Raw genomic sequence first — 25,949 nt, forward strand, 5'->3', positions numbered from 1 at the left:
GTTTGTTTGTTCAGACCACTCCAATTAAAGTATAGTATGCATGTACTTAAACAAATATTAGAGAGGCAGTGCTATTACTTGCAGAAAAAATAGCTGAGAGAGACTCTTTACAAAAAAAGCTGTCATATAATTGATACTGTCTCACAATACTCTCTTCTACTTGTACAATTATTACTGTAACATCTTAATGATTATCAAATACGTGGGGGGGGGGGCGTAGTAAGGTCACGAATTTCATTAGACCCCCTGTGCTGGAGACGTGATCTAGTCTACATTCCATTGGTCAATCATTTTGAGATTGACCTCAATACTTATGTAGAGGCTATAAAAGAAAAGATATAATTTATGGGCTCTGATTATAATAGATAAAGATGTGGCACTCAGTTGTTTTCCTGTTGTTATTGATTGGTGGTAAGAACCCTTCTCTTTATCTTTACCATTGTTGTGTATTGATGTATTCATTGTAGTTTATAGGATACTCAGATTTGTAGAGCTATTTGGTATCTGCATGTACATAGAATGCAACTGACAAGGGGCGTATAATTATGGAAAGTCTCTTATGCACGTCACACAGGTGTACCGTTCGTGTTGGGTGGTCTGACTCGTGACTACACTGGGACCCCCTGTGCTGGAGATGTGATCTCCCTCACTTGTACAGTGCCTGGGAGTTTGTTGGGATGGGATTTTACTGATCTTAGCAAATTGATCGGGTAACTGCAGCATCTTTCCAACAAGATCAGTACATGGTCGCACTAGTCGTGTTCACGTCCACCAGTATCACCTCCAGTTTGAGTTTCCCTGCGGTGGAGGGGGTCACTATTGGTTGTTATGCTCTAGGGCAGCCAATGACCAGGGAAGATCTCATCATACTGACAGCAGGTGAGTTTCTATCACGACATTATTACAGTTCCGTGAACCTCATTACTACAGCTACCCCTTCACCACCAACTGCATTCAGTCACTCAATTCTTAGTAGCTCAGCAGATGGAGTTAGTGTATCTGTTCAGTGGAACCCTCCTGCTGAGACTGATGGTAGAGATGACCTCACCTACACAGTGACCATCTCACCTCCGGCCCAGCTCTCTGCTACTGTCCTCACATTCACCTCTGTCACTGTGACTGCTCAATACAATGTGGACTACACTGTCAGTGTTGTGGCTATACCAACTGTGCTGGGAACAGTACAACTACTGAGTATAGATTTAGTATTGGTAAGTTGACAGCTAGCTTGTTTTAAGTTAAGTTTATAAACCATTTTCTATATATTTTGTACATTGCTAACCTTGTAAGTTTTTTGGTTGTGCATATGGATGAAGATTTAATTCATGATCTTCCGCAGCCCCTCTAGTGAACTGCATGGCTCTACTACCGCCGAGGAATGGCACCATCAGTGACCATTCAGTACCAACTATTCCCGGTACACAAGTGACTTTCCAGTGTGATGATGGACTATTCCCTGAGGGAATAATGACTGCTACCTGTCTAGTTACAGGAGAGTGGGACAGGATCCCTGGGAATATTATCTGTAGAATTGATTTTAGTAAGTGACTTTATTACAAATGCAATTTACAAATGCAATGTGTATCTACCATCTTGTGTACCCATGCAGTTTCATGTGTCCTGTGTGCCCCTCCACTCAATGGAATGTTTCTCAACACACAGAACACTAACCTAATCGAAGGCTCAGTCATTGCCTTCCAATGTGATTCTGGGTTCTCACTGGTGGGTGCAGCAACTACTACTTGTAACAACTCTGGTCTATGGGATCCTGACCCGGCTCTCCAGTGTTATACGTATACGCATGAGTAGTATAATAAACTTAGCTGGTACAGTAGAACCTCGATTATCCGGCCCTCGATTATCCGGAACCTCGATTATCCGGCTTGGCAGTTTTCTTTTTAATCAGATTACATAATTCAGAAAATGGGCGTGTCCCTCAAATGCGCATGCGCGTTGCAGCTGTTACCATGGAGACATGCCTGCTTTTCTTTTGCGCATGCGCAGACAATCATGTGGCACTGCTGTTCATCAATAAAGTGGGTGGATCAAGGCGTGGTTTATCTATTCGATTATCCGGCATATTCACTTATCCAGCCTGCTTCTGGAACCAAGGTGTCCGGATAATCGAGGTTCTACTGTACAATGATTATATATATAATCTAAAGGTTCAAAGTTCATTGTTTTGGGCACTTTAGAGAGGTTTATCTTTTGTTCGGGTTTGAGTAGGAAAGTTTAGGGACGGAAGCCGCTCACGAAAACCACGCATATTTTGCCCCACGAAAATTACCAAATTACCAGCCATACGGTATTAGTGCTCTAGTGGTTATCCCAATAGTTATTGCCTATCTTTCACAGATATCAATCCGATTGCTGCCACCCTATCAACTGGTGTAACTGTTGCCATCGGTGTTACTATTACTTTCATTGTGTCTACTATCCTTGGATTTCTCACTGGACTCCTAGTGATGCACACGTTCATGCGTAAGAAGGCAGTGTACTTCACAAGATCAACAACATTATCTGTTGTACAACCTCCTGCACCAGCTGGTCCTGTTTATGAGGAGGTGCCACCCAGAGAGAAGATTGAACTCAACATTAACCAAGCGTATGGACCATTAGGACTGTGAAACTTTGTGCTACTAACATTTCATACTATCTAGCCAGTACATGACAGATGTATGTATGTATTAGCAGGAGTAGCTTACATTAATGTACTCCTGATAATTATTAGCATCAAACATAATTATGCGAACTTTAGAGCGTTGCAATTGATAATTGAGTGTCACTGTGGGCCAGCGTCCTAGCTTATGTTCTGTGAGTATGTTATCGTTGCACACTTCTGTGGTTAATTAAAACGCGTCATTGGTTTGTGGGCTTGTGGTTATTTAGCAGCTGGTGATGTCATGTCAACAGTAAATTATTACTCTAACCAAAAGTGTACCAGAATGTTTTGTGAGCATCAAACATTTGCGAACTTTGTGAGGGTTGATCAACGTACTAGCTTGCAACAATGAAATTGCAAAACTTAAATTATTACTAGTATAATACACACGATCCTTGCCAGAATGCAGATCGCAAGGGTCAACTTTTCTGCTGATTTGGCTCATTCGCAAAGGTTATTTACTAGCAAAATATTTTATTAATAAAAACCAGTAATATATACACTGTGAACATAATAATTATAAGACCCATAATACAAGATAGCCAGGAAACCTAAACCATTCAAATTATTATCTTACGACCTTAGCTGTTTATTAACATACTCCATTAAATCAATCACCCACTATAACTTGTTCTATTAATCCTCCCAAACCCACCACCTCATGTTTTCAGATATGTTTTAGCGTATTCTTTCACCTACACAATGGTTTCAGTACCATTTCAAAAGTGAAGTACAACTAATAGTATATTCACACATTAATTTTTGGTAATCTATACTCTCTAGACTGGATGCACTGTATTGAGCTGGGATCCCACTGGGATTCATAAGTTAGCACACAAAAGAAAATGACACTTGTATTGGCTCCTTGAAAATCGGTACTTTTCATGCAACATGCATGCCTGTCTATAGTTGCTTGTGGTTAAATTTGGATTGTTTATTGAGGTGCACGTGATGCGTGTGTATATAGTAGTAGTCCCACTAACGAAACAACCGGAAACAAAATTAATGTCACTAATGGGTATAGGTTAGGGTTAGGTGCGCTCATTATTGACTATACTGTTTCATTTTATAGTAGTGATGTGTTTCGTGGGACAACATGCGTGTCTTTACCTCGATCCTCTGAGTAATCACAAGCAATGCAGTTGTAAGAGGTCTGTTAATTGTCATTAAGTGCACATGTATAAGCACTGAGCACACATTAAAATATCATATCTATATATAGCACCCTCAGACAATCGATGAAAACCCCTCAGATCACTCAACCATTAGAGGTACAGTGGAACCCTCTATAACAAGACACCTTTGGGGAACAATGTTTCGGCCTTTATACAGGTGTCCTTTGTTTTGAGAGTTGTTTTGTACACAAACTGTTCATTTGGGACCTGGGTGTCTGGCCGTTTTATAGCAGCTGGCCTTCATTCAAAAAGGGCGGTTCGGTGGTCATTTGTCATGTGCATGTACAGCTACAGCATTTATGTACTTAGCAAGACAGTGGTGTTACATTTTCTAAACAATCTGTTGGGATGAGACATTAATATAGTCATCCGGCCAGTCATTTTCCCACAGTTGGAAAGGGCGTGGTTTCCAGTCTACATGTAGTAAGGAACATGCAATCATTCACTGACTAAAATGAGGTCATAGTATATAGGGTAATATCATTTGGCCACACTTGGGTGGGGTACCACATGATAGACAACAAACAGCATCGTTACAAGCGTCTCCTAAAGATCAACACACAATAAATTATTAGTGAAATGACAAGTAAAGAAGAGAGCCCAGAAGGTATGTTCATATAGCTCACATGCTACATGTCTATACAAGCATTGTGTGTGACAGTCTGTATCTTTCTTTAATTTCACAGAGCTCACAATGGAGGAGCTAAAGAGAGAAATGAAACTAGATGACCAACAACTCGACAGTAGAATTGAGGAGCATGATCTACCTGAAGTGTCAGCATGTTTTGATAACACTGATGACTATCTTGAGAAGCTGGAGCTGTCACCTGGACAACAAACTGACATAAATGAAGAAAAAGCTAAAGCACTCCTAAATCGCACTCAAGCCGGAATGAAACTTGCCCTAAAATACTGGCAGAACAAGAACCAACTGCAAGCCACTTTCCGAGCTCTGCTACTCATCTTACTCTCCCTGCTCAAAGGAGACGTTGCTGTTCGAGTGTGCAAGTACTTGTCTGACAAATGTGAGTCTCAATAGGTGTTTGCATGCATGCATGACTTCAACGTGGTTGTTGCGAAACCACATAGTAACAGCAACAGTTGAAATAATGTGATACTCACCTATTGTTTTATTTCCCCAGACTCCACCTCGTGTCCCCCCTCCCGAGAGAGGGTCCTGCTGAACCACAAGCTCTCATCGTACAGGGACTACCTACAAAGTCGCTACAGAGCACAAGTATCCACATCAGCCACACAATGGCCTCCCGTCCCAACAAACAAAGTGTTTAAACTGGCCATGATTCAAAAGGAGAAAATACAGAGAGGAAGAATCGACGATGAATTTGTTAGGCTAACAATTACAGGAAAAATCGATGATATCTTACTTAAAAAAACTCCAGTTGATTTAACAAACATTTTCTCTGAGATTAGAGATAGACGAAACTTTGTGTTGATTGAAGGAGCTCCCGGCTCTGGCAAGAGCACCCTTGCTCTACACATCTGTCAGGAATGGGCAGAGGGAAAACTGTTTCAAGAGTTCGATATTGCAATCCTCGTGAGACTGAGAGATCCCCACATTAAAGAAGCTAAGAGAACAGAAGATCTCCTCCCTTGTAAAAATTCCACACTGGCAAGCCAAATTGCAGCTGAATTTTCAGAAATTTCAGGCAAAGGTGTACTGTGGGTACTAGACGGATGGGACGAGCTTCCTACTGACCTCCCTAGAAACTCGATCATAAACAAATTAGTAAGACCAGGCATTTCACAAAAAGGAGTGCTACATGAATCTGCTGCGATTGTAACATCTCGACCGTCCTCTTCGGCTGAGCTCCAGCCACTAGTATCGTCCAGGGTGGAGGTGTTGGGGTTCACTCTACGTGAACTAGAGCAGTACTTCACAGAGTGTTTGAAAGGTGATTCACGAGCTGTACAGACTCTACTGGAGAGAATTCGAGAGAACCCAGTGGTAGAAGGAAGCTGTTACCTCCCCCTCAATGCTTCCATTATCGTTAATTGCTTCCTTTCTGATAACCACTCACTCCCCACATCCAACCACGGGATATTCACATCAGTTGTTCAGAGCTCTCTCAAGAGATACCTCCAGGATAGGTTGGGGAAGACCACTTCAGTGGGAGACATCACATCCCCAGACTCACTGCCCTCGGAAATCAGAACACAGACCGTACAAATGTGTCAACTTGCATATCGTGGAATTAAAGAAAACAAAGCGACATTTACTGACAGAGATTTGACCATTCTCTCCATTCCAAAGAACATTTCTAACATTGGATTACTACAAACTGTTTCCAGTATCATTAGCGATGGTCATCTGGTTTACTACTGCTTTCTCCACCTGTCTATTCAAGAGCTACTAGCAGCAATCCACATCTCTCTTATATCTCCCAAGCAACAAATCTCTGTCTTCCAGAAGCTGTTTGGTAATCCTCGATTCAGTGCAGTCTTCCAGTTTTACGCTGGTATCACCAAACTAAGAAGCAGTAGACCAATCCTTAGCAAGCTACCTCGATTCTTGTGTCCAGTTCCAGCCACTGTTTTTGATCTGGTCAGAAAGGTTGTCAAAGGTGAACTAGAGAGGCGTTACGGTCAGACAAAGCCTCTCTTGCTGTCCCTCGTCAACTGTCTGTATGAAGCTAAAGACTCGTCACTATGTATATTTGTGGGAGGTCTGATGGACAACAATCTATGTCTAAGTTACACTACAATGAATCCTATTGACTGTCTGTCTGCTGGTTATTTTGCATCAATTTGTGCATCTGACGTTACTAATGAATTCATAATGAACCTTCCATTATGCTCTATTGATGACCAGGGCTGCAAATTTCTGATCCGAGGACTCTCCAAGTGTTCACACCCTCATTACAAAATTAGTCTTAAACTTTACGGTAATGATATTCACGAAGAAGGGATATGGCACATTGCTGAGCTGCTCGTAAACACTGGTTTGCTATCCAAATTAGATTTGTCTGCAAATTCAATTGGTAACAGTGGACTAAGAACACTCTGTGAGGCCTTGTCAACTAACACCTCATTAAAATATCTCAATCTCTCTGACTGCAATCTTTCTGACTGCTCACTATCTCTTGATGATCACGGAGCAATCCCTCGACTACTGAACACAAACTCTACTCTTGAATATCTAAACTTGTCGTACAGTGTTATTCGTAACACTGAGCTAAAAAATATCTTTAAGGCCTTGTCAACTAACACATCATTAAGAATACTAAATGTGAGCACTTGTTCACTTACAATTTCAAACAACAATGGAGCTGCCCTATATGAACTTTTTACTAAAAATAATTCCCTTGAACATCTTGTTCTGTCTGGTAATACAGTGACCAACTGTCGTCACATTGCTGCTGGACTTGCAGTCAATAAGACTCTGAGAACATTGAACTTGACTAACTGTCAACTGACTGATCAGAGTATCGAGGAGCTATCAACTGGGCTGGTCAACAAGTTTGAAAAACTGAACATTTGGGGTAATGACTCAATAACAGAAGATGGAATGAAGACGCTTGCCAGACATTTAACCACCCACTCAGAACTGACGTGTTTGGGACTACCATCTCAGCTAGAGTCCTGTATCGAGACAGTATTCAGGGACGCTAACAAAAAGAGGAAGAGAAATAGACTACCTGAGATCAATGTGATATAGCGTCTACAAAACCTGATGACTCATGCCAGCATTTCATACGTAATTTGACTACAAGTATCGTATAATAATATTTGGCAGTTGGGAATTTAATCAATAATTATACTAAAGCTAAACGGAGATAAAAAAAACTACTTATTTGCCAAATATCATTCCCCAAAAGTTAAATTTTCTGTTGTATATATAATTATATATAACTATAATCTATCTTATTTATATTCTTATTAATAACACATGTTTAAAACAACTATTGCGTTTTGGTATAATTCACGTTAGTTAAAAAAAGGCTCTTAATTTCCTTATGATTGAGTCATGTACATGCATAACAATTATTTATAGATATTGGCTGTTTACGAATAATGAGCTGATGCATGGCAGCATTGGTCGTATATATACAGAGCAGTGCATGTGGGCATGCATTTCAGATGAGACCAAGACTATTATAGTGAAGCACTTTAGGCACTATCCTGAGCTGTACAAATATTTAAATGGGCAGTCACATGCACTCGCTATATACGGTACTTGTGTGGGTGTTGTATTGGTAGAAACATTGATATAACACTGGGCTACAAACACGGCCAATCCTACAATCTGTATACCTTAAGGTGACATATTTTCGCGTGTATTAATTTCTGCTATTTCTGCGAATGAGAGTAAAATCGCAAAAATTAGTACTCGCAAATAATGGCCGCCCTCTTGTTTAATGTATCCAGATCGACAATTTCGCAAAAAATTATACCGCAAAATGTACAAAACTGTAAAAACGCAAACAAATCTACCTGTGAAAATATGTCACCTTAAGGTAATTATATAAATAAATGGGAAATGTGGTAGCTATAAGACATAAGTATACAGAAATGTTGGTACAGAAGACATAATAATTACTTACCTAATGTTAATCTGATTGAACCGTCTTTACATTCTCCAGACCAGCTATAATATTCACCGGTGGCTGCTGTATCTCTTTAGGCAGTGTGCTGGATATAATTAGCACAATGGCAAAATTATATTAAAGCGCACATTAATTTTCATCGCCACATCTGCATTCACGTGCACAAATTAAGACTGAATGTTCGTGCATAAACATAAAGTGTTCAGAAACTATTTTCGACATGTTAATTACACGCTAGCATGCTCTGTTCATCTTCTGTACTGAGTGCAGTAAGTGCAGTATGGCCGCAGGTGTGACTCCATCAATTCTGCTTGCTGCTCCAATCTGTACAGACATAATTATATGCATACAGATGAATATAACAGACATTGTTCTATCATGCACAACACTGAGCTTATAGACACCTTTACCATAATTGTCAGTATTCAGTATATTACTGACAATTCCTATGGTGTACATGCGCATGACATGAGACAACTGCATGGCTTTCATTAAAGGACACACATGCATTTGAAGTATATATATACGACTGAGCAAACTTAGAGTGGACTCACGGTGGCTGGTTTGATTAGCGACAACTTCTCCCTACATTCAGCCGAGATATGATGCAACCTGGAGTACAGCATGCATGAGATATATGGTATAAGCATACATAATACTCTCCAATCTAACTAGTCTATATAACTATCATGAGTATACGGTAAAGCACATGTCAAGCATGCACTCCCATGCACACCCACGCACAGCATACCCGTTATAAGAGAGGTGAGTTGGGATTTGGATGGACTCTGATCTCCTTATTTCCTGAATATCTGACCACTGTCTGTTCACCATCTGAGAGTAGTGGCCTAAAGGGATGGGGGAGGAGCACACATCTCAGTAAATTTAAGGAGATGCCAATGGGGGTAAATTAACCATGGCAACAAACGAATCAGTATATATATACAGAAACATATACGCATATTTTTAAAAAATAGTCAGAGAGTGCACCAAGTCACCTTCAATCCCCAGTCTTGCAGTAACAGCTGGGTTTGCCGTCAACTTCTGTGCATGCTCTGGAAACACAGCTGCCAGTTTATTGACCGACACATCTTGATGGTTCAGCATGGTCCAGGCACTAAGGGAAAGAACATACAGCAGTCAATGACACTATATTACAATTATACATGTACGTAATTATAGTCTGAACACCATAAGTTGAAAAGGTATAATTATAGTAATAAGGTAAACGGTGACACACTTTACCTTTTCTTGACTCCGTCTTCTGTCAGAGATATGTCCAACATCTTCTTCCACACATTAGGAAAAAGAGATATGTCCCTGCAAATGTTATTATTAGCAATAGTTCCTTTTTAATCTTAAGCCCATGAACAGACACAATACGATATTCAGTCTGTAATTAAAATACTCGAGAATTTAAAATATAGTATTAATAAGGTATTTATAGGTGTAAAGTCCGTTTGCATAGAGGGACAAACAATTTTATTGGCTCACTTGAGAACTTCCATTCCCTCCATCACTTTTTTCTCCATGTCTTCGGACATTCTCAGTCTCTCCTCGTTCACACAGCCCACCTCATAACCTGTATGGGTAGGGAGGAGACAGTTAGTGCCGATACTCAACTGGTCATCGAGATGACAAACCTTTTCTAGTCAGCCTTGTGTCAGCATTGTCTGGTCTCAGTAGCAATCTGTACTCAGCTCGACTGTAAGAGAAAGAATTCTATCGATAAGCTATTTCGATCATTCTATGAGTCAATGCTAACGGATACTCAAAATATGAGCCTCAGTTAATATTACACACACATGCACACAATACATGTCACTGCATTAAGTAGTGGCTATAAGAGTGTTATGGAAGAATATATCTTAAAGATTTGGAGAACTAATACATGTACACAGTAGCTTTTAGTGTTTGTGACTCTACTACCAAGAAAACATGGTCTAGAAGCATAAATTATAGATTCTCTTAGTTGCAGTTTGCATTGCAACCGTTGAGCAGTTGAGCAGTTACAGCTGGAATGCACACACACACAGACAGTCGACTTTACCCTACGGCTGCACCTCGAAAATTGTACCGTACCCTCGCGAAAATAAGCCCATCTTGAATAAACGCCCATCCCCTCTTTTGCTTCGAAGTTTTTGCACGAGGGTATTTTCACTCGATTATAAGCCCACCCAGAATGAAGAGTTGAGCATGCGCAGTAGCTGAAAGCCACACGTTCACTATTAATTTTAGTTAAGGAAGGAAGTTTTATCTAGTAGCTAGTAAGACTATAATCTTTGCTGGACCAAGATCAGACATATAACTTTCTCTGTATAGATCTGTTTGCCCTTGAAGATGTATATACAGGGAACAAGTAGTCCTATATGCAGAGAAAGGAAACACAAAGTCCAAGAAAGTTATCACATAGGCCAATTTTGCAGGTTACCTTGCGTTGGTTTTCTGAAACAAAGTACCTGATAGCTGCTCTGTAGGAGTATGACCTATCATCCTTCGGGAAGTTTCTGCTACATCTGACATCGACAAGCAACGAATAGAGTCAGAGTCCACTTCTTCATGTTCATTCTCTTGTCATGCTTTAATCATACTCATGTATTAGTTTATAACATTGTTGTTGTCAATGAAATGTTCATACTATGAAAATACTAATAAAGAATTGTCATAAAGCAAAGTTAAACCTCAATTTAAGGGTGCGGGTGGGCGTATATTCGAATGAAAACTCGCCGTTACGCGATTAAACGCCCAGTCCCCTATAATAGGCCTAGACTTCTTGCAGAAAAGGGTGGGCGTATTTTCGCGAGGGTACGGTACACTATACTTTATGTATAGCACACAGACACAAGAGACTTTACCTGGTGAACATTCTGTACGGCTCAGTGGTTCCGTTAGTGGTGAGGTCATCGATGAGCACTCCAATGTAAGCAGTGGAGCGGTCCAAGATGAAGTCATACCCCTTACACATGCCATTCAACGCAGCATTGATGCCAGCTATCAGACCCTATAAAAGAAGAAAGAAGAATAAATAAGATACATTTTCTAGGTAAAGGGGAGCCCAAGAAATATTTATGCTCAGTATGTAGCTCATAATAGTAACCATTGCTATATGCAACATTTAAATGAGTTGATTTACACGCAAGCAAATTTAAGAGTGGTACATTGAAAGTATAATTATTATACTTTCAATGTACCACTCTTAAATTTGTATATATAATATATATAAATATAAAAGGTATAATGAGAGAGTAGATTGTGATTGCTATCAAATGAAACTGCACATCACAGGGCACAAACAGAGGAGGTGCAAAGCACTTGACCTTAGATAATTAAGGTCACTAATTGGTTTTCTCTTACCTTATTTTCAGACTTTTTAGCTGAGTTTTTAGGGTCTGTAAGCTTAATTTCAGTTTGGTTATAATTGTATTTTCGCCAATTTTACTCAGAAGCAGAGATGCAACGCTCTTGTGTTATAGCCTCGATACCGTAAGTGGCTTGATTTCGAGGTCAACACAAAGCTGCATGCATGCATGGTCTCAAGGAGGTTTCTAACAAAATTGGCAAAAATAAAATTATAACCCAACTGAAAAACAACGTTTTAAGCCTACGGACACTAAAAACTAGACTATAGAAGTAGAGTCTGAAAGAGAAGGTAGGAGAAAACCAATTAATTAACTAAGGTCAAGTAAGGCCTCCTCTGGACTACAAGTATAAGCCTCGAGACGAGGCCGCGGGTTTATGGTGGGCACATTTAAGTAAAAACTACCTCTCAAGCCTGAAGTTCTTACAAAAAATGTAGTGGGCGTATTTTCACAAGGGTATGGTACACACAAATGCACATTTACCTGACATGCAGCCTCCTCATATCCAGTAGTGCCGTTGATCTGACCAGCCAGAAACAGTCCTGACACTCTTTTGGTTTGCAGAGTGGGGAACAGCTGTCGGGGGTCGATACAGTCATACTCAACTCCGTAACCTAACAATAATATAGTGCATGCGTCAGTGCTTCAAATGTATTAGCATACGCAAAGGAGGATTGTTTATGCATGTATATATGGCAATATACTATAATATATATACAGATATACAGACAAATTAATGTGAGAGGAACATTTTACTCTAATTTTTACCTGGATGAATCATTTTTGCATTCTCTAGACCAGCTATAGTATTCACCAGCTGCTGCTGTATCTCTTCAGGCAGTGTGCAGGATATGCCATTAGGGTACACCACATCAGTTTCCACCCCTATAATTATAGTGAGACTGATTATGACAAACCTCTTGCAAAATTACAGAATGCATGCAAATCAATATTTTAAGAATGTCATCAAAAATTGTTACCCTCTGGCTCCAGCCACACTTGATGACTTCTCCCTGGAAACCTCAGTACCTTCGACTCAATGGATGGGCAGTACCTGAATAGGCATAACTATTATATAGTAGTCACACAGCATTCATTAGTGCTGCATGTACATGCACATGTGTGTTTCAATGGATGTATGAATAAATGCAGTGTGTACAATGCATGTATATAATTAACACTCCTACACGAGGACTATACAGCTAATATACAGCTCGAGTCCGAGAGCAAGAGCTGCATGCATGTATTAACAGTACAGCACGAGCGTATATGTGACTTATTATATAGCCGTTGATTCCTTGGTTACGATGACGTTAAACCATGCGCAGCTATATATATACCATAATTATATATATGGCTATAAAATTATAGTTAGCTATAAAGCGTTCTCTGTAGCTCTGCATGGATGGCTAGCTACATTAAATTGTGTAATTTCGCCTTCTCTACTAAAAGGCATGAAGTACAAATTAAAGAGCTTCTATCCTAACTTTTGCATCGGCTTGTCTGACTGCTGTATTTGCAAAAATTGCAAATTCAAACAAAACAAAACAGGCTATAAGTTTGTCTACTAAATATGCTTCGAGGATTGCTTCTCCTTGTTCAGATAAATTAAAAGAAATCGCCATGGCAAGGGAAACAAATCCAAAAACACAGAAAAATGCCTGCTTATAAGAACGCAATATGAAAATATAAGCAAAGATTTAGTACCGTCATTAGACCCTCACTAGTTCGAAACCTCGCAAATCCGGACAAAAATTAATGGCATGCACTGTAGGTCTATTATACAGTCCAGACTAAACAGTGCATGCATTATTATAGACTCCATGCATGCACCTTTCACCCTCACAATGCCATGTCTGCAGTCATTGATGTCTCGAGGTTTAAGGAGTGCATGCACAGTATAATTATAATAGGTTCACCTGGGTCCAGTGACCTCCTCCAATACGTGTCTGTTAAGATGCATGTTGTCCAGGACTATTTGATTGGTGCTCTGGTTGGTATGCGTCAAATAGCAGCTCTTCTGCTCAATCTATATAACACATACACGTACAACACAACCAACACATTGTTAGTTAAAACACTATTATACCAACATTTGCAACAATGACAATCATAATGTTAGTATATGCAGTGGACTCTCGCTAATCCGGCTCTCCGATTTACGGTCACCTCGATATATACCGGCCATTTCGTTTGGCATGAATTTCTAGCTAGGTCAATATACTGTACAAAATTCTCTGAGAAATACGCATTCCGTATACTGCATGCATAGTCAGCTGATTGCCCCAAACATAATATGGCCGGATATGATGTTATGAGTGCAAATGAAACTTTAATTACACAGGCATTATTATGATTCACTATCCTTTTAATTCGAGACAGCTAGGGTTAGCCGGGGCCACTTTCCAAATTGCAGCCACCTCGCTAATGCGGCCAAGCTACACTGCATGTCCCAAGGATGACCGGATTAACGAGAGTTCACTGTGTACTCTAAATTCAGCACTCGAAGTTCACTAACAAAACACAACGTTCTCAGCACTCATGCAGCTTTCATTAAAACTGATTTTTCGTTATTACATATCTTTAAACCTTTAACCCGCTGATCTCATTTAGGAAAGAGAAAGGTGTGGGTGGGTCATCTCCCAGCTGTTGCTCAAGAACAGAGTAGTTGATAGTTCGGCCACTGATACGAGGAGGAGTTCCTATGGAAAGCATGAGTATATATATACAAACAGCAATGAACGTTACTTATTAAGCACTACAATTGTTGCAGTATATCTGCCAGAACAATTAATGCTCCCATACTACCAATGAGCCAATTAATTGATCTGTCCGAGTAAACAAATACAAGCAGGTAATTTTCTGGGGTAAAAATTTGTTGAACTTGAACAGCAATGATTTTTGAGAGTAAAAATGTCGTTTGCTTCATTATGTGCACCGCAGTGCATGAGTTCTGGTAAACCACGCCTACGTTTTGTGGGTTAAACTTTTGTCAAGGTCAGCTTGCCCACTAAAATTATCCGCCATACGGTAAGTATTATTGTTGGCCTTATAATTATAATTAAAATCTTATAATAGCCAAGCATAAACATTGTACAGTCCGGAGGCAAGCACTTTCAGACATCTATCTATCTATGCAAATGCCCTGATTATGTACCAGTTTTGAGCCTCTTTAGTGTGAATCCAGCTCTTTCTAGAGTCGTGGACAAGCCAATGGCAGGGGCATCACCTCTCCTACCAGCAGGCATACTCTCCAGTCCTGGAAAGAAAAGAAAAACACATACGCTTAAGGTTTTAAGGTTAGGGTAAACCGTTTACTCATATTATGAGGAGCAGCTAGAATACTGAAAGTTTCACTGTTCAGCTCATTTCGCTGGTATTAAATTCTGCTAAATCCTGCTCAATTTGTGATTTATTCGTAGCCTTTCTAATTACTCGCAAGAGGTTTTATTGCATTTTTATCTGCGAGTACAAATTTTTGTGATTTCACTCTCATTCGCAGAAATAGCAGAAATTAATACTCGCGAAAATATGTCATTGATTAAGGTATATATTTAAGCCAGAATAGCTCACAGTTTAAAGTCTAAATCGTTTTGCTTGCCTACTAGCTAGCTAACTGCAGCGAGATCTAGAGGGGGTGCATGCTCAGCTAGATAATCAGGTACACGTTGTGTACAATCTCAGCCTATCTGAGAGAGAAAAGGATGCTTGAGCACCATGAGCCCACCCCCTGGCTACACCCCTTCCATGAATGACTAATACAAAAGGGACTTTCCCGGGGGAAACACCCAACTGTTGTTGTCCAAAAAGGGATTTTCCCGGGGGAACACCCTAACATGTGGTGCATTTGTGTGTACATATATAGTTATGAATTCATTATATATTATATGCACGAAATTGTTTGTATTGGATACACGTGTGTATATAAGTTACAGTGCCTACATAGATTCACCAGTCAAAACAAAATTACTGTTTGCATGTAGCTATATACATGTAACAGCACAATGGCTGCTAACCCATTTGCATTTGACACGAGTACCAGCCACTACAATGTTCTGAATATTCCTCGTAATGCTACATCTGAGGATATAAACAAAGCTTTCAAGAAACAAGCCCGGTGGGTTCACCCTGATAAATCTGGAGAACAAAACACGGAAAGCTTCCAGCGACTTCTACATGCCAGAGACACTCTACTGAATGAAGTCAAGAGAGCTGATTATGATGATGAACATGAAGATGATAGCTTGGCAAAAGCAGAAGGTTCCTTACTTTGTGGTAAGTATAATATCAAGTAAGAGGATTAGGAGTATACAACTTCACTTCCGTAGTATATATATAGGCGTTCTGTCCACCCTACGGCACAACCCAGAGGAAGTAAGCCAAGGTCAATAGCGTCACTTTTAATGAAACATTAAACATCTTGTCCTGGGTTCTTGACCTTTGCTTGGATAAAGCAGCTATATATACCGCTTCTGCTGTTCTTGATCAGTTATTTGCCTTCTTGAAAAGAATCCAGTGCATGCAGCAAAGTAGCAAACCAGTACATCAAAATATGTACCCTATAGCTAGTTGGGCGGAGCCCGACCGTCCCTGACGGGAGGTCGGGTTTCAAGCCTATGTCAGGGTTTGTCTTGCTGAATTATGTAACATGCTGATAAGCAGCTATGAATAATCATTTTATTCTATGAATATTATTATTTTGAAGTGGGTGTTAACCAATTTTACCTTGCTTGAGGTTGCGCAACCGGACGTGACACAGACCACAGTAGAAATGCTGCAATCTGATTGGGCTGCAACTACAAAGACAAATCCTGACATAGGCTTGAAACCCTACCTCCCGTCAGGGACGGTCGGGCTCCGCCCAACTACCCTATAGCTACAGAAGGCTCTAATTTTCCATATCTTGTGGTTTTGAAGAATGTAATCAAAGGTCAAAGGTTGCAATTAAATCTGGGATCTCTTTCTATCAAGCTGGTTTGTCTGAAGCGCGATAGCTCAACTGATTTTTGTTGTGATTATAAAGAGCTAGTTGTGGTGTATAAACCCAGGGGTGCGAGGACTCATACAGTTTTACATGTAAAACATAAGCCAATGAGGTGTTTTAATTTGACATTGGTGTATCTCCTCTGGGCACAATCACGCAACTGTGAAATCTTTTATATTTATTAGGAAGTTTGCAAGTAGTGATGATTATCACTAATTTATTCGGTGCCTTTCCTCATTATGCCTCGAGGCGTAGCCGCACAAGGGATACTGTAAAGCTAAAGCTGTGTGTGTGTGTGTGTGTCTGTTCCAGCTGTAACTAACTGCTCAACGGTTGCAATGCGACGAAAACTAACAGCTTTTATAGGCTTCTAGCCACGTTCTCTTGGATTTTGATTCGTGGATTAGCAAACTAAAGCTTCTTTCTCGAGTTATGGCTAGTTTGACTCACATTGAAGGCTGTTGCAGTCTCTTCAGAATCTTTTATAGCATCATCTGTCAGCACAAACTTTCTATTCAACATATGAGTTAGCCTTGCACTAAAGCGCTAGCTTTTTGTTAGCTACAAGACTCAGAAAATACCTGTTAAAACAGCTAGCTAGCTAGCAGTACAGTAGCCATTTGTGAAATTGATCTCTTTGGACACACCCTTTAATTATTCCTGTGGATGTAATGCGCATGCGCGCTAATTCCCAGGTATCCAAGATCCAGATCCAGATCCTCCTGGCAGAATCATATTTTTTTGAGGGCCTGGTAAACCACAAAACACTACTATATAACAATATAGATAACAATATGCATGTACACAAGTCTTTTCTTCTTAGATATTATAATTATACACTGAACTACAGATCCTGGAAGAATCAATTTTCTTATTTCTTGAGGTCCTGGTATTAAAGCCACATAATACAACAATAGATGCATGTAATAAGTCTTTTCTTCTCAGTGACTTTATATAGATAAGCTAACTTTATGAAATAATAAAATTATGCACTTCCGCTTATAATTAATTGAAAACAAAATCTTCTTCTTTGTTGCTTCCTAGATCCTTGAGGTCCTGGTATAAGCAGCCACAAAACACAACAATGATACCATAATTATACAATTGAATAGATGCAAGTCAGTTTTAGACAGATTACTTTTTCCTCTTCTATACTTCCCTTCTATACTTTTGAGGGAAAGCAAATCATGGCGAGAGGCATTAGCACAGCGCCAGCTTGCACACTAGTTGCTATAGGTAATGTATAATTTGAAGTGGTTATGGTAATTATAAGAGTAAGAGTGTTGAACTGCTATAGTAATCGTGGAACCGCATTTGCCTTATTGTGTGTCATCACTGCCGTCACTATTCGAGTGCTGTTAAGTAAACTGTGGTCTGTGGTTTGTAGCACTGAATCGCGCAATCACAGCATGTGCGGTTTCTGGGAAGTGTTGCTAACATAACAAATTAGTACTGATTACTATCAAGTGATGACGTAAGAGCAGGCAAATGCTGTTACCGTATTACTAGAATATTTTGCAGGTGAAAAACCTTTGCGAATGAGTCAAATCAGCAGAAAATGTGACCCTTTGCGATCTTAACTATTCTGTTCTGGCAAGGATCGTGTGTATTTACTAGTAATAATTTAGGTTTTGCGGATTTTACTGCTGCAAATTGATCAACCATCGCAAAATTCACAAATGTTTGATGCTCGCAGGTACTAGCAGTTCAACACCCTTTATCTACTCTTGGGTTACCGTATAGCGGGAAATTTTTGTGGGGTGAAAATTTCGCGTTTTTCGAGGGCAGAGTAGTTAACGCAAAAATTAAAACTGGGATAAACTCCCACGCACCGATATTTCACATGCAAAGCTATTGGTGGTATGGTTTCCTGGTATTGAAACGCGAATATTAGAACCACGAAAATTTCTGCTGAGGGCTCTAAAGCTAAATAGTGAAAATTTGCACCAGCAAAAATTTCCCGCTATACGGTATAATAGTGAGTATTGTGACGTAGGTTTGGCAGAATGCCTCCTGTGTCTTCCTATAATGATAATCATCCACCAACAATAAGTGATAATGTATGCACGTACAGGTCCTCGAATCTCAGAGCACTTTCGTCAACAATTCACCGAGTGGGAAAAGGGATTTCTTATCATTAAAAGATCGTCTTTGCAGAAATTCCCAGAACAGTTTCAAGAAATGCTTCAAAAGTTTCAAACGGATTCTTGAGAGAGCAGACAGACAAAGCACACCCAAAGGCAATAGGCTCGTCTGAATCGGCAAGACAACCAGTTAATCATGATAAATCTGCATCCTCACCAATTGAAAACACAGTGAACCTTGTTATGCAAGCAGCAGGCAAGGAGCAGGATGATTCGGCAATACAAAACAGAATAGAACAGATATACAAAAGAGCTATTGATAGTGGATACACAACCAGTGACTCAGAGAGCAATGACCTTGAGCCAATCGTTGATTTCTCAACTTCACCTAAAGAAGACATCAAAACACTTGTTGAGCTTCTCTCAGCCGACGACCCAGAAACAATCGAGAAAATGAACTCTTCTCAGCTTCTCGGCCGACTCTTGAAATATGTGCCTCAAAAGCTAAACCACTATCTCACAAATACCAGTACCACCCAGGCTAGTGGTAATCAATGTAAGTATTGCCACAAAAACTATTGGTATGCCACAAATAAACTGCAGTATACATGTGTACAGTGCTGTAGCAAAATTTGCAGGTCCTGTCGTCCTATTAGCAGGCAAATCTACGGCTATGGCAAAACCACTAATGTGTTTATATGCAACTCTTGTATCGAGCAGTTTTATCAGGAGCATGCAAAGGAGTGGCGAGACAAAGCTCATACTCTTATCGAAGGCGGCAGCTTGGAAGATCTCAAAGCTGCCTTCGGCTGCATTCAAATAGCTCTGAGCCTATTCAATGAGATTAGCTTAACTTCAACAGGAAAACAACTATTTCACCATAACTACCCTGAATTGGCACTACCTTTTGCATTAGCTGCTCAGCAGCAAGCCTCAAAAACTATTGACAAAGTCAAAGCCAATAAATTTCTGTCATCCGTCTTTAAATCCCTTACCACAAGGTATGATGATCAAAATATCCGTTGGGAATTGCTACTCGGAGCAAAGGAAGCTGCATTGCTAGCCAAAAGTGAAGCGGATCACTTGGACGAACAAATTGCTGATGCTCCTAGCCTGCAGACTGCAGTGGATGAAATCAATCAGGAACTGCAACTTTCTAGACGACAGAAGGAGGACGAAGAAGCACGACAGATGAGGAGCCTAAGGCGAGAAATTGAGAGATATTGGGAAAGTAGAAATCTTCGTGCAATGATAGACTTCATTTTGTCACCAGATGATGATGATGGTCAACGTGCATCAAGACTTGAAGCTTTTGAACAATTTATGCAGTCAATGGAAGGATTCATCTCAAAAATGTGTAATGATGATCGCTACAGCTTGACCTTCTTTCGTGGAGTATTAAAGCTTTCGAAAAAACGATTTGCAGAAGGTATTACAGATATAGAACAAGTTGCTTGGCAATCACACTCAGTGGATCTACTCAAACATGAATCCATAAATATCTTACTCTCACTGCTTAAAACCCAGCCACCTATCTTCACTCTTAATGGCCTCCATAAAATTTGCGCACAGCCACAAAAGCTTCTGTCCCCAAAAGGAATATACAATGACTTTTCTCTACGTGAGCTACAGCTAATTGCAATGGATGAAGCTGAAATAACTCCACCGTTCAAAGGACAGTGGCCTGAACTAAGTGTCACTGGTCTAAACCTCAGAGCTCACCGTAAATGTGAAGCGGCATTTGCTAGTCAAATTCAAGAAAAAAAATGGGGATCACAAGATGTAGGCTATGCATACATTGACTATATACAAGGATGTGTACACCCAGCTGAAATCACTGTGTCTCTACTACATGCTTCAATGTGGTTTTTCAAAGACCTCAAAGAAAATGACCAAATACAGCTTCCCCAAACATTTGCACTCAAGAAACTTATATTTTCTCTTCTTAGCATGGCTTACACAATAGCTCAAAGATCTCTACATCCTGGCATGCAGCTGTATGTCGGACGTATTGCTCTAGCTGTTGCATTGGAAACACTAAAGAGAAAGGAAGACGTAGCTCTCGCAGAAGATACAGAACTAATTAGTGCATTGCTACACATGGTCACTTACAATTCCCGCTTTGTCCCATTCTGGAAATTCCCTTCCGTTCAAGTTTCCGAAGCTGCACTGCTAAGTATCATTTCAGCAGAACAACACACGAAATATCTCGATCAGCTCACAGAGACAGACAAAACGCAAAGGCCTGTGACAGAAGCCGAACTACAGTATCAACTTTATGAGAATGATCTTCGTTATGTGCATCGAGCAGAAGATCCAGCAAGCTTACACGTAAAAGCTATGAAGGAGCTTCTAGCAGAAAAAGGCTGGAAAATGTCTGATGTTTCCCGTTTAATGACGTCACCCCTGAGTCCTCGTGATAGAGACGGATGGCTCATTCAGCAACCCAAACTTGGACTAAACCAAGAATTTGCCGAGATCAAAGGAATGATAATCAACCTTGATCACCATAACCCTTCAATCGAGTTGGTAGTTGTGCCAGCTGATGATTTGAGAGGTCGTATGGGAACATGCAGTCAAGCAGATTTCCAGCACGTCTTATCGATGGTCGATGAAGCTGACGGAACCTTATTCTTTAGTTTGGACCAACCAGACAGTCAAAAACGATTTCACCCATTTCAAGAATTTCGATATACATCGGAAAGTCTTAACAAGTCTGACTTGCTCCATACATTGTTTGAAACTGACTATCTAATGAAGAGTTTCAGTGTTGGCACAGATGTCTCATCGAACCCACCCTTCAAACAGAGACCGAACAAAGAAGGACTCACCAAAAACCTACCAAAAGTGCTCCAAGAAAAGCTCAAACCAGTCTCAGAAAGGGGAACAACTCAAAACCGGGCACACCGTTTTTGGATTCAAGCAGACAAGATTGACTACAATGAGGAGCAAAACAACAACCGTCTTGAAATCCGTCTCGGAGAAATGGATATGATTATCAGGAGTCATCCATTGATCCCTGGAGAAGATGGTAAGCTGATAGATACAACAGAAGATGACGATCCAGATAGCCCCGAGGCTAGATTTGCAGCTGATATGACAGAAGTCTACAATGAGCTAGGACTACACTTTCCCATGTTTCTGCGGCTGAGGCAGCTAGCAAAGCTACAGGTACTAGGCCTATTCCTACGAGGCATATTGAAAGGCATGAAAGAAAAATCTGAAGGCAAAGGAATAGTCGTACCAACCGAACTCCTACAAGAAATTCAGCGAGATGCTTTACAGAGTGCCAAGGAGCAGCTTCAACGAGGCTTGAATTCAATTAGCTCAGACATTGGTGAGTGGCCAGCAGCCGAAGACAGAAACACTGTCTCAACAGAAGTAGAGAGAGTACTTCGAGAATTGCCATACAATGTGATTGCAAGCTACTCAGATGTAGAACCACACGTAAAAAGTGCACTTCAAAAAAAAGATGACAGTGTTGTCAGTCAGCTCTCAGATGCTTTAATGGATGCAACTAGCAACAGATTAACACGATCTACACTGACACAATATGTGAGAACATGGCTGCAAAACCGTTCTTCTAGGAACCTCAACGATTTGGTTAGCTACCTTAGCTCAGCAGTTTCACTACCAACACGTGAGGACATTAAAAGTCAAATTGTAGCACATAGCAAAGAACGTTATGAATCTTTCTCTAACCTTGTGAGAACACTAATTTGCTTACCTAATAAACGAACAAGCACCAGCCCTTGTAAATGGGTACCAGCGGCCCTATACAAAGAGGAGGATGGAAGTCATCTTTCTTTATGCTATGGTGGTGTATTGATTGCACCAAAAATCAATGAAGGAAATGTATCCAGATTTCCTGGGCACAGTCAGCGAGTCCCTGTTCAAAAAGCACCTCAAGTATTCAGCAATGCAACTAATGGCCTGGGTGCACAGATACGAAGTCCACAAACGGGCTCCAAACCGCAAACTCAAAGAGGCACGAGAGGGCAAAGTCAAAGTGGAACGAAACGGCAAACTCAAAGTGAAGTGAAACCACAAAATCAAAGTGGATCGAGAAGAAAAACTCAAAGTGGAGTGAAACCACAAACTCAAAGTCAACAAACTCAGAATCCACAAGGAGGAACAAAATCAGCTACTTCTTCAACAACACAAAAAGCAAAATGGGACTTCAGTAAAAAAGATGACAAACAACGAAAGTGGACAAATTTTGAGAAACATGGCCAGAAAGTTTTTCGACTGTATGGTGATGATAATCCACCTATTCGTCGAGCTTCTAAGACACTTGCTGCTTGCACCGCCGCAGCTGTCGGTGTGTATGGGGTGGGAAAACTTCTTCAGACATTTGGAGACAAAAAAATGAAGGCAGATACAGCTCTAAGAGAAGTTTCCAAGAATTTAGAACAAAATCCTAGCTGCAAACGAACCAGCTGCTCTGCCTGTGCAATTAATAATATCCGGCCAGTAACATCCATCAAAACTACAAGTGGAAATACATTTGAAACAACAAATTCTGTTTCCATGGATACTAAAAACTGTGTATACATGGTCCAGTGTATTAAAACTGGCAAAATGTACATTGGCATGACAACTAGACAAGCTATCACACGTGTGCGAGAACATCTCCGAGATATTACTAAAGAGAAAGCAAAAACTCTAGCACGGCATTTTAATGATCTTGGATGCTTTGGTCAATTTAATCAAAGCATGAATATTGTACCACTAGGTTCTGTTAGTAGTGAAACAATGAAGCCATACACTCCTAGTCAAAGAAAAAGAATAATGGAGTACATTGAAGCAAAACTAATTGAGGCGGTAGGAAGAGACCAACTATTGAATAAGAAATGGCCGTCCACCTCATTCAGTGAGTTTGATGCCACACCTAATCTGGACCAATTTTTTAGCAAACGAGCGGACGGTATCTATATCGATGGGAAACTCGCTCTAACTATCGATTAACATACAAACTGAGTGATAGTAGCATATCTATATAGTTTAATGGACAACACATAGATCATAATCTCTTTGTAGACCCTGTACATAATTATACTGAGTGTTCTACCTTGATGTCCTATGTTTGCATACAATACATTATACGTCTGCTCATTGATTGTAGTGTACGTTTGGCTTGAGTTTTATATCCCATGTTTATGTCTGCTCACTAGTTGCTGTATATAACAATTACCAATTTGAATTCTTCCTCTAAGAAATGTGCCGGTAGTAAGAACCACAGTCTTGCATTTCAACACCTCACCAGATCCTACATGAGAAATTACAAATTATAAAATTAATGTGGTTTCTCCTCGATTTGCAGAGATTACTTCCTATTCCTGGTGATAGGAATGCAGAAAGATATTATTGTGTGTGAGCTACGTACAATAGATTCTATATAAGTACTTTACACGCACCTAAGCAGACTCCCTGCACTTTTCCATCATCAGATATCTCGATGTCCTCCACAGAAGCCTCAATAAGTTTCAGCCCCTCCCTCTCCAGATGTTCTACTTCCTCCTGCATGTTCCTACGGTATTGGTCCCGATCTATCTGCGCCCTCAAGCCCTATAATCGAATTGGTGCCTATTACATTTGACTATAGAACAAAGTGGAACAGTTCATAACAATTAATACCGTATAACAGGTATTGGTGCAAATGTGTACGTATAAACCCCAAGCTTAATAATTCGTAGTCTAAATCTTCGTACAGCTGCGCAATAAAAGAATTTTGCAGCTATGATTAATGCTTTAATACGACAACTTAATAACCCACTACACGGTACTTCCGAATCCACTAGAATGGACATAATAGCAACTGAAATAGATAAACTGCTCTTTTATACAGCAAACACCATTCACGTACCCACACCGCAGGTCCTTTCCTTGTATTGAGCACTCGGAATTGAATGCCAGATTTATCTATACATGTAGTGAAGGGAATGGAACGTTACAATCTGACAGTTGTGGCATGCTTGCAACTTACCACACACCTTAGCACACAGACCGTCCAGTGCATCTATCTCCCTCATCAAGTGGCCTTTACCAATACCTCCGAATGAAGGATTGCATGACATCTCTCCTACGTTGAGATTAGCTGCTATTTATTACTCATTCAAAACAGATCACTATCAAGACTGACACTTATTTACCCGATATTTACCGGAGTGTATCTCTACTGTATAATTATAATCACAATTCTGGCAATATATTTTAGCACAGAAATATCAATCATTTCGATAGCATGCAAAACTGATTCATTCCACTGTATGTTCACGGATTTTCCGGGTCTTGAGTGGTCAGGTAAGGTCAGAGGTCAGATTGGCCAAGTGATCAAGCACGTATAGTGATATTTTGCTAAAGTGACTTTTTGTTTGTATTATTAAATCTTGATTTTTGCCTGCTACTCTTAGTTTATGTTTGGGTCCGTGAAACATAATATTATTGGTTTGGCCTAAAGCTATGGTAACAATGCCAACATTTTTTCAATATACACTTCGAACGACATGGACCAAAGACCGATTTTATCCTGTATACCAATGGTGCTCCTCTTCTGAGTGATTAGTGCAGTACTGGCACCCATTCTCCTGGCCGCAGCAGCTGACTCCACTCCAGCGTGACCACCCCCTACCACAACCACATCATAACACGGGGTAGCAGAGCAGCACAACCTAATATGTTTTTTTAATTCATAATTATTGTTAATCAAATGTAAGCTATTTTCACAAACCTTTTCCATTGGATGTTAAATAGATCTAGTGATGCTGTGCGATAAAGGTGGTTTCGAGTCACACATTTCTGTACAAAAATAAAAGCCTGTAATATATAGCTATATACATACGCATGTAGATCTTCATCTACATCTATATAATTATTTATGGTGGTAAAAATCCACCAAATATTTGTCATCTCTCATCTGTGAAGCTAGACACAAGGCCACCATCGAATTTTAAACAGCCCAACAGTAATATTAAGTCCTTTCTTACCATTATATCTATATCTGGCTAGTGTACTGTGTAGATCAAAACATGCCACGTGGCTGGACCAGCCACACCCTCAATTTCTGCAGAAGTTTTTAGTTTTCTTTCCTGGAATCGAGTTTCTCCCTTCTTTTCCCAAG

At 40.1% G+C, this 25,949-nt stretch overlaps 4 protein-coding genes across 5 annotated transcripts; 3 read left to right on the top strand and 1 right to left on the bottom strand.

The window, feature by feature from the left end:
• Positions 1–329: 329 nt before the first annotated feature.
• On the top strand, positions 330–2,752 carry LOC135338356 (uncharacterized). 2 transcript variants are annotated; one of them, XM_064534457.1, is made up of 6 exons: positions 330–411; positions 575–879; positions 931–1,211; positions 1,340–1,540; positions 1,610–2,129; positions 2,356–2,752. In XM_064534457.1, the coding sequence occupies exons 2-4, from the start codon at positions 744–746 to the stop codon at positions 1,346–1,348; spliced, it is 426 nt and encodes a 141-aa protein (XP_064390527.1). In that variant the 5' UTR covers positions 330–411; positions 575–743; the 3' UTR covers positions 1,349–1,540; positions 1,610–2,129; positions 2,356–2,752. The 2 variants fall into 2 exon arrangements, with proteins under 2 accessions (XP_064390527.1, XP_064390526.1); XM_064534456.1 differs by having other exon boundaries at positions 1,610–2,752.
• A 1,631-nt stretch (positions 2,753–4,383) lies between these two features.
• Positions 4,384–7,513, top strand: LOC135338964 (NACHT, LRR and PYD domains-containing protein 3-like). The gene is made up of 3 exons (XM_064535056.1): positions 4,384–4,444; positions 4,524–4,862; positions 4,980–7,513. The coding sequence occupies exons 1-3, from the start codon at positions 4,417–4,419 to the stop codon at positions 7,511–7,513; spliced, it is 2,901 nt and encodes a 966-aa protein (XP_064391126.1). The 5' UTR covers positions 4,384–4,416.
• Positions 7,514–8,504: 991 nt separating this feature from the next.
• Positions 8,505–25,905, bottom strand: LOC135338359 (protein MTO1 homolog, mitochondrial-like). Its single transcript, XM_064534459.1, has 21 exons — positions 25,816–25,905; positions 25,560–25,627; positions 25,367–25,500; positions 24,816–24,911; positions 24,696–24,751; positions 24,247–24,397; positions 24,024–24,098; positions 14,919–15,020; positions 14,351–14,463; positions 13,681–13,790; positions 12,742–12,815; positions 12,530–12,646; positions 12,245–12,375; positions 11,258–11,403; positions 10,046–10,107; positions 9,897–9,984; positions 9,648–9,722; positions 9,401–9,519; positions 9,154–9,250; positions 8,957–9,014; positions 8,505–8,726 (listed from the first exon to the last, which is right to left on the bottom strand). Exons 1-21 carry the CDS (start codon positions 25,816–25,818, stop codon positions 8,637–8,639), a joined length of 1,965 nt encoding a protein of 654 aa, XP_064390529.1. The 5' UTR covers positions 25,819–25,905; the 3' UTR covers positions 8,505–8,636.
• On the top strand, positions 15,673–24,048 carry LOC135338358 (uncharacterized). Its single transcript, XM_064534458.1, has 2 exons — positions 15,673–16,036; positions 18,820–24,048. Exon 2 carries the CDS (start codon positions 19,073–19,075, stop codon positions 23,795–23,797), a length of 4,725 nt encoding a protein of 1,574 aa, XP_064390528.1. The 5' UTR covers positions 15,673–16,036; positions 18,820–19,072; the 3' UTR covers positions 23,798–24,048.
• Positions 25,906–25,949: the final 44 nt, after the last annotated feature.

The sequence above is a fragment of the Halichondria panicea genome, chromosome 7, assembly GCF_963675165.1.
Source record: "Halichondria panicea chromosome 7, odHalPani1.1, whole genome shotgun sequence".
Lineage (NCBI taxonomy): Eukaryota > Metazoa > Porifera > Demospongiae > Suberitida > Halichondriidae > Halichondria > Halichondria panicea.

Excerpts from the sequence above, each read along its gene's own strand:
- LOC135338356 (XM_064534456.1), top strand. The coding sequence starts at position 744 with ATGGTCGCACTAGTCGTGTTCACGTCCACCAGTATCACCTCCAGTTTG. Across the intron at positions 880-930 it reads TCTCATCATACTGACAGCAG|CTACCCCTTCACCACCAACT; the intron begins GTGAGTTTCTAT and ends TCATTACTACAG.
- LOC135338964 (XM_064535056.1), top strand. The coding sequence starts at position 4,417 with ATGACAAGTAAAGAAGAGAGCCCAGAAG. Across the intron at positions 4,445-4,523 it reads TAAAGAAGAGAGCCCAGAAG|AGCTCACAATGGAGGAGCTA; the intron begins GTATGTTCATAT and ends TTAATTTCACAG. Across the intron at positions 4,863-4,979 it reads CAAGTACTTGTCTGACAAAT|ACTCCACCTCGTGTCCCCCC; the intron begins GTGAGTCTCAAT and ends TTATTTCCCCAG.
- LOC135338358 (XM_064534458.1), top strand. The coding sequence starts at position 19,073 with ATGCAAGCAGCAGGCAAGGAGCAGGATGATTCGGCAATACAAAACAGA.
- LOC135338359 (XM_064534459.1), bottom strand. Across the intron at positions 24,099-24,246 it reads AGTGCAGGGAGTCTGCTTAG|GATCTGGTGAGGTGTTGAAA; the intron begins GTGCGTGTAAAG and ends TTTCTCATGTAG. Across the intron at positions 10,108-11,257 it reads CCGTACAGAATGTTCACCAG|TCGAGCTGAGTACAGATTGC; the intron begins GTAAAGTCTCTT and ends TTTCTCTTACAG.